General features: G+C 36.5%; 1 protein-coding gene across 1 annotated transcript; it reads right to left on the bottom strand.

Annotated features, from left to right (window-relative positions):
• Nucleotides 1–590: 590 nt before the first annotated feature.
• On the bottom strand, nucleotides 591–1,499 carry LOC107157536 (olfactory receptor 7E24-like). Its single transcript, XM_015503895.2, has one exon. The coding sequence runs from the start codon at nucleotides 1,482–1,484 to the stop codon at nucleotides 591–593; it is 894 nt and encodes a 297-aa protein (XP_015359381.1). The 5' UTR covers nucleotides 1,485–1,499.
• Between the last annotated feature and the right edge of the window lie 10,002 nt (nucleotides 1,500–11,501).

The raw sequence follows: 11,501 nt of genomic DNA, 5'->3' as shown, positions 1-11,501 counted from the left end.
CAGTAAATTCAAAAGAATTGAAGGACCTTTGCAAAGAAAACTTTAAAACACTAATATTATTTTTTTTACTAGGGATTGAACACAGGGGCCCTTACTCAGTGAGCAACATCCCAGCTCATTTGGTATTTTATTTAGAGACAGGATCTTACTGAGTTGCTTAAGGCCTCACTAAATTGCTGAGACTGTCTTTGAACTCTCCACCCTCCTGCCTCAGCCTCCTGAGCCTCTGGGATTACAGGCATGCACCACAGTAACCAGCAACTTTTTAATTTCATACTCATTGGCTTCGTGAGTACACTTTTAATATGTGGTGTGTAAATAAAAAGAAGTTACAAATTTCACCATTGTCAAGTGCTTAGTGTAGTGGCATTTATTGTTATTTGTTTTCTTGTGAAACTAACTACTATCCATCTCCAAAATTTGTCATCTTAATGCAGTGAAATCTTGATACCTAACATAGGCTGAAACCATTATACTATAAAACATGGTGAGAAACTAAAACTATTTATGTTATGAAGAGGCACATTAGCAGGGCAAACCGTTTAGCTTTGCTGAATTTTCCAAGATATTGCAACTGAACAACACAGTTGCTAAGAGTGGAAAATTCGGCTGTGGAGTCTCCTAAGAGCATTTTTAATGTCCCTGTTCCTCAGGCTGTAGATGAAGGGGTTCAGCATGGGGGTGACAACAGTGTACATCACTGAGGCTACTGCACCCTTTCTGGGAGAATGTGATACAGCTGAACTCAAGTACACTCCAACAACTGTTCCATAAAATAAGCAAACAACTGCCAGGTGAGAGCCACAGGTGGAGAAAACTTTGTACTTCCCACCTGAGGATGGGATCCTCAGAATGGAGGCAATTATCTTATAGTAAGAGAAAAAGATCCCTGAGATAGGGAAAAGGCCATATATGGCAGCAAGAAAATACTTGACAATGTTATCAGAGAAGTTATCAGAACAGGAAAGATTCAGAAGTTGAGAAGGGTCACAGAAGAAACTGGAAATTTTCACATCCTTGAAGCTGGTAATTTGTAAGATCATCAAATTGTGCAGCTGAGAGTCCAAAAGACTCAGCAAAAATGATACCAAAGTTAAGAAGCCACAGAGACGAGGGTTCATAATGACTGTATAATGCAGGGGGTGACAGATGGCCACAAACCGGTCATAAGCCATCACAGTCAGAAGCATGTCATCCATACATACAAAAATGCCAAAAAGAGACGTTTGTGTTAGGCAGCCAGTGTAGGAAATGACTCTGTTGTGAGTTTGGATGTTCATGAGCATCTTTGGGACTGTGGTCGAGATGAAACCCATGTCCACAAAAGACAGGTTGGAGAGGAAGAAGTACATGGGGGTGTGGAGGTGGGAGTCAGAACTGACGGCCAGGATGATAAGCAGGTTTCCAAGCACTGTGACCAGGTACATGGACAGGAACAATCCAAACAGGATGGGCTGCAGGTCTGGGTCCTCTGAAAGGCTCATGAGTTGGAATTCTGAGACACGTGTTAGATTTTGTGCTACTACATTGCTTGAACACCTTTTAAAAAATCAAAGAATGTGAGAATTAAGAAATGTGTACCAAGCACCCCTCCATCTGTACATATTTGCATGGAAGTATTCACAAAATTATACACACATGAATACTGTGCATCAATAATGATTCTCAGGCGTGTAACACACAGTCTTTGTACACTCTTCCTTCACTTTCTGCATTATTTACCCCTCTTCCATATCTGCTTGAGAGACATTGGTCTGAACAATGTTAGAAGTCTTGGAGCAGTGGAAAAACAAGTTCATGATCACAACAAAATATTGCATACTCTTTTATGAAAAAAAAATCAAGAATAAGTAATGGCCTTCGTTATTAAGAAAATCACTATTAATGAAACTATTTATTAATAAAAGGAAATTCAGAAGCAGTTTGATATGCCTTGTTTGGTTCTATCACCTTGGGATAAATTCATTTGATTTAAGATATTTAAAGTACTGTGTGGGAAAACTGGAAATCCATATGCAACAAAATGAAACTGAATCCCTTTCTCTTGCCATGCATAAAAGTTAATTCTAAATGGATCAAGGAGCTTGATATCAAATCAGAGACATGCCGTCTGATAGAAGAAAAAGTTGGCTACGATCTACATACTGTGGGGTCGGGCTCCAAATTCCTCAATAGGACACCCATAGCACAAAAGTTAATAACTAGAATCAACAAATGGGACTTACTCAAACTAAAAAGTTTTTTCTCAGCAAAAGAAACAATAAGAGAGGTAAATAGGGAGCCTACACCCTGGGAACAAATCTTTACTCCTCACACTTCAGATAGAGCCCTAATATCCAGAGTATACAAAGAACTCAAAAAATTAGACAATAAGAGAACAAACAACCCAATCAACAAATGGGCCAAGGACCTGAACAGACACTTCTCAGAGGAGGACATACAATCAATCAACAAGTACATGAAAAAATGCTCACCATCTCTAGCAGTCAGAGAAATGCAAATCAAAACCACCCTAAGATACCATCTCACTCCAGTAAGATTGGCAGCCATTATGAAGTCAAACAACAACAAGTGCTGGCGAGGATGTGGGGAAAAGGGTACACTTGTACATTGCTGGTGGGACTGCAAATTGGTGCAGCCAATTTGGAAAGCAGTATGGAGATTTCTTGGAAAGCTGGGAATGGAGCCACCATTTGACCCAGCTATTCCCCTTCTCGGTCTATTCCCTAAAGACCTAAAAAGAGCATGCTACAGGGACACTGCTACATCGATGTTCATAGCAGCACAATTCACAATAGCAAGACTGTGGAACCAACCTAGATGCCCTTCAATAGACGAATGGATAAAAAAAATGTGGCATTTATACACAATGGAGTATTACTCTGCATTAAAAAATGACAAAATCATAGAATTTACAGGGAAATGGATGGCATTAGAGCAGATTATGCTAAGTGAAGCTAGCCAATCCCTAAAAAACAAATGCCAAATGTCTTCTTTGATATAAGGAGAGTAACTAAGAACAGAGTAGGGTCGAAGAGCATGAGAAGAAGATTAACATTAAACAGGGATGAGAGGTGGGAGGGAAAGGGAGAGAGAAGGGAAATTGCATGGAAATGGAAGGAGACCCTCAGAGTTATACAAAAGTACATACAAGAGGAAGTGAGGGGAAAGGGAAAAATAATACAAGGGGGACAAATGAATGTCAGTAGAGGGGGCAGAGAGAGAAGAAGGGAGGGGAGGGGAGGGGAGGGGCATAGTAGAGGATAGGAAAGGCAGCAGAACACAACAGACACTAGTATGGCAATATGTAAATCAATGGATGTGTAACTGATGTGATTCTGCAATCTGTATATGGGGTAAAAATGGGAGCTCATAACCCACTTGAATCAAAGTGTGAAATATGATATATCAAGAACTATGTAATGTTTGAACAGCCAACAATAAAAAATTAAAAAAAAAATCTTCATTCTATTCTCCAGTTGTATGGAAATTCTTACTTCAGCTTTGTGAAAGAAAGAGATGGTTACTATATATAAGGTTTCACTATTGAATTGGACAATAGAAAACAGAAAAGAACAACCAGTAACATAATTACTTCTGGAAACTTCCTCGTCTGATAAACAATAATAATAATTACTGACTTGGGGGAGATGCTATAAGACTTTTTTAAATTTGAGATTGAGAGATGGGTGTGGTGGTACCTGCCTGTATTCTTAGTGATTAAGGAGGATCAGTCAGGAGGATAACAAGTTCAAACCCAGCCTCAGCAACTTAAGCCCTAAACAATTCAGTGAGACCCTGTCTCTAATAAAATATATAAAAGGGCTGGGGATGTGGCTTAGTAGTTAAGCACCCTTGGGTTCAATAACCAGTATGCCCCCCCAAAATTTTTTTTGACATTGAGATTTTGAGGATCCCTCTCTAGGCTCCCTCTCCTATGCTCAGAAGGCCCACTTGCTCTGTTGTACAGGTAGTAGAAGATCTAGAGGGAGAACACTGGGCAGCCTGGAAGCCAGAAAATGAACATAAGTGCAATTTTATACCTGGATTAGAGGAAGAATGGAGAATATTATCCAGTTCTTGTTTTTCCTAAAGCTGATTAGTATGAGGTTGGTTCTGAAGTAATTGTAGTAAATGGGCTTTAATGTGTTCTATCAAAGAGGAAACGGCAAGGACTCATATTGAGTGAAAGTATTGATACCTGGATATTTTCCCAATCGAGTGCTCTTCAGAAAAAGGAAGTTTACTAAATAATCCTTTCCATAAAAGTTGAAGCAATAATCAGATCAGCAGATGGGTAGACATACAAGAAGTATGAAAAAGCAACCAAAGAAGACACCCCAAACAACCCAAAACATGTCAAGACCTGTTCCCGCTGACAACACAGTGGAGGAAATGTTAGAAATAAAAATTTAGAAAGTTCACTTTTGAAATATTCAATAACATAAAAGAAGATGTAGGAATTAACTTAGACAATACAAAAACTGAATGATCATTCCAATAAAGAGATAGAGATTCTGAAACAAAAATTGTGGAAATGACTCAATAAATCAATCAAAGAGTTTAATGGAAAGCATCACCAATAGAGTAGACCACTTTAAAGACATCCTCAGGCTTTGAATAAATTGTAAAATCTTGAAAATAAACTCAACAATAAAGAAAATGTGTTAAGATAATATGATTATTATGATCAGAATATTCAAGAAATCTGGAATGACATTATAACAAAAAAATCTAAGAATTATTGGTGTAGATGAAGGCTCCAAAATACAAAATAAAGAAATATACAGTCTTATCAATGAAATAATATTAGAAACTTTTCCAGCCTTAGGAATGAGACAGAAATACAAATACAAGGTGCAAATGGAACCCCACACAATAAAGACCAAAGAAGATCTTATAAAAAACACATTATGATGAAAATGCCTAATATATATACAAGAAGGATAAAATTTTAAAGGCCTCAAGAAAAAAAATGGTCCATCACCTTTAGAGATAAGCCAATTCAGAAATCAAATGATTTCTCATCCAAGACCCTAAAAGCCAAGAGGCCTTGAAAAAGAATTTATAATACTTGAAAGAAAATGGGCACCAAACAAGATTACTATATCCAGCAAAATTATCATCTGGAGTTAAAGCTGAAAGGTAAAACTTCCATGATAAGGAGAAGCTAAAAGAATTTATAACCACTAAGCCAGCACTACAAACCATACTCAATGAAATATATTTCATGCCAAAAAAATGAAAAGTAAAATGAAGACAAGTATATGGATGAATCACACTGAAAGAATGGTCAACTTAAGGAGAATTAAGTCTGAATTAAGAATTAGATATAAGCCAAAATGGCAGGAAATAAAAATCATCTCACATATAATGTTGATATAAATGCTCTAAACTGTCCAATCAAAAGACAGAGATTGGTAGATTGCATCAAATATAAGACCATAAGAAACTTGTCTTATAAACTTGCTTTACAGGAAAAGAGATCCAAAGAACCAAGGTGAAAGGATGAAAAAAAAAGATCTATCATACAAATGGAAACTGAGGGCAAGCAGGAGTCACTCTTCTATCAAAGTAGACTTCAAGGAAATTAACTGGAAGAGAAGAAAAAGGTCTCTTCATAGTGCTAAAGGAACTCATCTAACAACAACACATAATGAACATAAATCCTCATGCTGGATACACATATGCATAAAACAAACCTTCTCAAAATGAAGAATCAAACAGGCCACAGTGCAATAATGGGTGATTTCAACACCCCTCTCTCACTGTCAGATAGGTCATCCAAACATAAGTAAAGACTGATCAGAGCTAAATATTATCACTAATCAAATGGACTTAATAGACAGCTACAGAATATTTAATCCATCAAAACCTGAATTCCTATTCTTCTCAGTGGCACATGAAACATTTTCTAAAACATTGGATTTTAGGGAACAAAGCAAATCTTAGTAACTATAAAAAGAGGATACACTTTCTTGAATTTTATCGTATCATAATGGAATTGAGTTAGAAATCAATGATAATATAAAATTTAAAAAATATTTTAACACCTGGAGATTATATAACACACTTTTTAACTTTAAATGGACCATAAAAGAAACCAGAGGAAAAATAAAATAATTCTTAAAAACAAATGAGAATAGAGATACAATATATGAAAATCTCTGGGACAGGATGAAGATAATTCTAAGAGGAAAGTTGATAGCACTGAGTTCCTATATTAAAAAATAGAAAAGTATCAAACAAGTAATCTAACATTATGACTCAAGGCCCTAGAAAAAGAATAAATAATTCCGAAATCAGTAAAAGATAGGAAATAATTAAAATCAGAATTAAAATTAATAAAAATGAGAATTTAAAAATATAAAGGATCAGTGCAACTGAGTTGTTTCTTTGAAAAGATAAACTTTCAACAAACTAACTGAAATAAAGAGAGAGAAGACTCAAAGCAACAAAATTAAAGTGAAAAAAAAAGAAAATATCATCAAAGACACTTTTGAAATCTAGAGGACCATTAGAAACAATTTGGAAATTTATACTCCAGTAACATGGAAAATCATGAGACATTGACAAAATTTTTAGACACATATGACCAAAACAGAAATAGGAGGATATATGAAACTTAAATAAACAAATATCAAGCTGATAATTTTAACCAACAATTAAAAGACTTCCAACAAAGAAAAGACCAAGAACTGAGGTATATTAATCTAAGTTCTACCAGACCTTTAAAGAAGAAATAATGCCAGTCCTCCTCAAATTATTCCATGATATGGAAAAAGGAGGAATATTTTAAAATTTATTCTATAAAGCCAGTATCACCCTTATATCAAAACCAGACAGACATATCACAGAAAGAAAACCTAAGATCAATAAACCTGATGAACATAGATGCAAAAATTCTTAACAAAATATTGATTAAAAAAATGGTAAGAAGATAGTATAGCATGATTGAGTGGTTTTCATTCCAGGGATCCAATGTTTCTTCAACAAATGCAAATCAATAAATTTAATACACCACATAAATGGAGTTAAGGACAAGAATCTGTCATTACCTCAATAAGGTGCAGAAAAAGCATTTGACAAAGTCCAGCATTCTTCGTGTGAAAAACACTGGAGAAACTCTCATACGTGGAAATTAGATCAAAATAAGGGGAAAAAGGGTTGGAATCTCATGAAAACAGAGATCAATACAGTATAGAAAGGGATTGAGGGTCAGGGAAGGGAGGAGGGATGGGAAATGGGAGGAAAGGTGGAATGAAATTGACCAAATTAGCATATGAACATATGTGAATATTCCACAGTGAATTTCCCCTTTGTGTATATCTATAAAATGCTAATATTAAAAAATGTAATTAAGTAGAAGAAAGACCAATAGAGGAAACAAAACAGGAAGAGGAAGGAAGAAAGGGGGAAAGTGAAGTGCTAGGGACTGAATCAGAGTGGATTATATTCCATGCTTGTGTAATTATGTCAAAATGAACCCAGTACAGTGTATAACTACAATTCACTAATGAAAACTAAATATAGGGGATTGTATGAAACAGAAAATCACCTGCAGGATACCATAGTGGTTACTAGTGCAGATAGTGGTCACCAATGAATGCAAAACCCTGGGTGAAATAAAAGAGAATATTAGATTGCTTGGCTTAATGTAAATCCTTTTGAATATACTGTAATGCATTTTTTTTTCAAAACCTATGATTATTCAGCAAGAAATTTACAACACTGTATTGCAAGGTTTATAATCTGTGGATACAAAATATACAGCAGCCATACAAAGATAGAAGAAAATCAAGTCTTATAATGTTTTCTATTTTATAGTCATTAAAGTCATACAATATTAACTCTAAGTAGATTGTAGTATGTTAAGATGCATATTGAAATTTTCAGAGAAACTAGCAAACTGGAAATCTCTGTCATTAGTATGTAAATACTAGTAAGAAATTAAAATAAGTAGAATAGATATTTACATATGTCCACAGGCCCTGTAGTCCTATTGGTCCAAAATAATAAATAACCAAAATGTTTTTTAAAACACATTGTCCTGAATCCATATAATGAAATATTTCTCAGCGAAACAAAGGAAAGTACACACCCTGCTTGAATCTCACAAACTTTGTGTGCAGGGACAGCTGATCCAATACCATGTATATTGTATGATTTCAGGCAAAATGAATGTAGGGTTAAAAATTCTCAAAAGTAACTTCATCTGGGGTAGGAAAAAGTTGCCTGGGAAAGGACACAGATAATTTTCTTGTGATATTGCCAATGTTCTACGTTTAAAAGCAGTAAGGTGTTATGGGTGGGTGGGTGTGTGAAAACTCTAGTTAAGATTTATGACATTCAATATATGTACATCTGAACTCACCAAAAATGGAATAAGTGGGATTGAGTTGGGACAGGTGAAAAGCACAAAAGAAATTAAATATAATTAGCAAATATTCCATCTGAATAATGAGTTACTATTCAGTTCATTTTACATATACTTAAAAAGTTATGTAATAAAATTCTTATATAAAAAGAAAATGTTCAAATTGCATATCTAGTAGTTTTGTCTCATTATTACATCCACCTGTTGTCAGACCAACACCACTATAGTCAGCATGTGTACATGTGAAGTGTGTGGTGGTTCTTTCCTACACCAGAATTGAAACCCACTGTCTAACAATATCCAGGCTCCATGAATACTAGCTATTAATATGGTCAATAATAGGCACTTCCTATTTTTAATTACATGAATTGGATAATACTTGTCTCAGGACTAACATTAGATAGAGATCTGAACAATTACCTAAGAAATTTGAGTTCTTAGTATCTCTGCATAATTCCATTCTCCTGCAAACCTGTTTCCCAGACACACCTACTCTTATGAACTGCAGAAGTGCAATTTTCTGTTGGAGTTTCTTCATCAGTATTTATTAATGTACCCATAAACACTTGTCCCTAAAAAAAACTTACCTGAGTACTTAAATCTCATCTAAGCAGTCTGCAACTCAATTCCTACTGACCCTGAAATGAGTCCCTGTGAAGTATATTCTTCTACTTCATTCAGTCTGGATCTGATGCAAAGCATTAACTGTAGAGAGGGCATCATTTAACCAGTAAGTTATTAGTATGGCAATCATTTCAAAATTCCTGTGTCTTTCTTCACATCACACAAACAAAAGTCTCTGTATAATAGGTTAGCAGAGGATAATTGATTTCCAACTAAAATGCATGTCCAATCTTGCTATGAATGACCAACACACATGGCCCTATAAAAAGAAGTCATTAACACCTACATTCACTTAATCATGACTTTGGTCACCAACGTACAGTGTCACCCTAACTAGGCACCATGATAACTCATGAAGAAGTTCAGTCTTGTGTAGGGAATAATATTTATATTTTGTTCCAGGAAAAAAAGACAGTAGCCTGGGTTGGAGCCAGAAAGCAGCATTTCGATCCTGCATTACTAACCTGACAGTGTGTGCAGAATTGTGGGAATCTCTCTACTTATCCCTGCTCACATCCCTTTGTGGAGCAATAGGCGCATCTCTACAACTTGTGTGGAACCTACGGGAAGTATGGATATTAATAAACTTTGATCCTTGTGATTTTAGTAAAATATTCCATGATTAGGGAAATACAAATGCTGGAGGAAAGCAATTGTCAAGGGCGATTGATGATGTGAAATTCAGAAGTGCGTCCCAGTTGAAGGCAGAAGCCTGAAGTAACCCCTTCAAGTTCCTGCCTCCGTTCCTTTACTCAAGCCCATGAAAGTCTCTGCCATGATCTTTTAAAAATTGACTATTTCAGGTGATATTCATGAATAAAATAAAGGGCTCTATCACCATGAAATGGGCACAAACAAGACACTATGTCAACTTGCCTCTATTTCCATGGGACATTCCTAAAAGGGATGAAACTGTAGACAGAAACTCCAAGTGTGTTGAATCAAACTGATTTGTGCCAGTTTTAGGAAAGAATGGTGGGTCGCTTCTATATGCAACAGACATGTTTTTGATTCCTCCCCTGTGCCAAGAAAACCAGTCTATGCGAAATCCAAAATGAAAGAGGGATGTAGCCTTCCCAAATACACAGCATAGGCATCTAGAGGGTCGTATATAAAACATCCCCTACAGAAGTAGGAAAATGGTAACTTCAGGTCACTTCATGCATTAGCTGAGTGGCCTGAGGATTAAGTTTGTCATTGGTAATAACAATAATAATAATATCTAAGTTTTATGTTGTCTTAACCTCATAGATGTCACATATTAATCACATACAGAGAAACTATTATCCATTTAATCCTGACTCACTACAGTTTTATCAAACAGAAATAAACTCAGATGAAAACGCTGAGTCTCAGAGACACAAACAACTCTCCCTACCTCTCAGAGGTAATGAGTCTGGTGGCAAGATTCGAATTTGAAATGTGAGACTCTGAGTCTGATCCAGTTAATATTTTTATCATTTACCAGAAAACAGAATGTTTCCAGCAGATGTCTCAATAAGGCTCAGCCACATTTTTAAAGTATTTCCAGCATCATGAGTAGACAAGAAATCAAACCTGATCTTTTGTTTGCTTTGAGACTGAGAGGGCTATTTTCAACCATAAGGGACCATGTGGTGAGCTCAAGGAGGTTCTGGAGGGGTCCCAAGACCATGATCTGTGCTGAATGATCATCAGCCTCCCCTACTGTGACCTCTCCTATGACCTGTGACTGTTCTTCCATTGTGCATGCAGCAGGCACTCCCACTCCTCTGCCCTGTGATCCCCAGGAATCCCACTAGGAAGAGCATCGTGGGCAAGGCTCTCTTTCTGCAGTGACAGGGAAGAGGAATGGCTGGTGGGCTTGCTGATGGGATGGTCTGCTACAATTCTCCTGTGATGCCCTGTGTCCATGGTCAGACAGCCTAGTACAAACAAGACTGCATTCTTTCCCACCTAACAAAGAAGTACAAGTTACATTTTCAAGTCACTTTTTCAATTTTTATGAAATAATAATAAAGTGGACATGCATAACTCAAATCCAATAGTGCTTAAGAAATGAAACAAATAATGTAGAACACATTGCTCAGCACCTGCATCTAGGAAGCCCCCTATACCAGTTCATGAGGCTAAGGCTACTCTCATTTCCCTTATCCTGTTCATACCATCATGGTCCTTCATAGAGCTTAGGAAACACTTCAGAAGGACCCATTTGTGCTGTTTTGAGTGAGATTTTTATGGGAAATAGAACTAGTGGAGGGACAGCAAATTTTTAATCACCTTAAACAGAAATGTAAACTTCACAGTCCCCATAGCTGAAACTTTGCATATTGGTATCCTCTCATCTGGATCCCCAAACAGTGATGTTTGTCCTCGTGATGAGGAACACTACCTCCAACAGCACTTCGCACATCCACTGGCTCCCTCTGCACTTACTGGGTCACACTGCTTCTCTGCTGGGTCATGACCAAGAAATGCACATCCCAAGACCCACCCATAACGGGTGCCCAGTAAAGGCTCC

Source organism: Marmota marmota, unplaced genomic scaffold, assembly GCF_001458135.2.
Source record: "Marmota marmota marmota unplaced genomic scaffold, marMar, whole genome shotgun sequence".
Lineage (NCBI taxonomy): Eukaryota > Metazoa > Chordata > Mammalia > Rodentia > Sciuridae > Marmota > Marmota marmota.
This window is presented reverse-complemented; position numbering and strand designations above follow the sequence as displayed.

Excerpts from the sequence above, each read along its gene's own strand:
- LOC107157536 (XM_015503895.2), bottom strand. The coding sequence starts at position 1,484 with ATGAGCCTTTCAGAGGACCCAGACCTGCAGCCCATCCTGTTTGGATTG.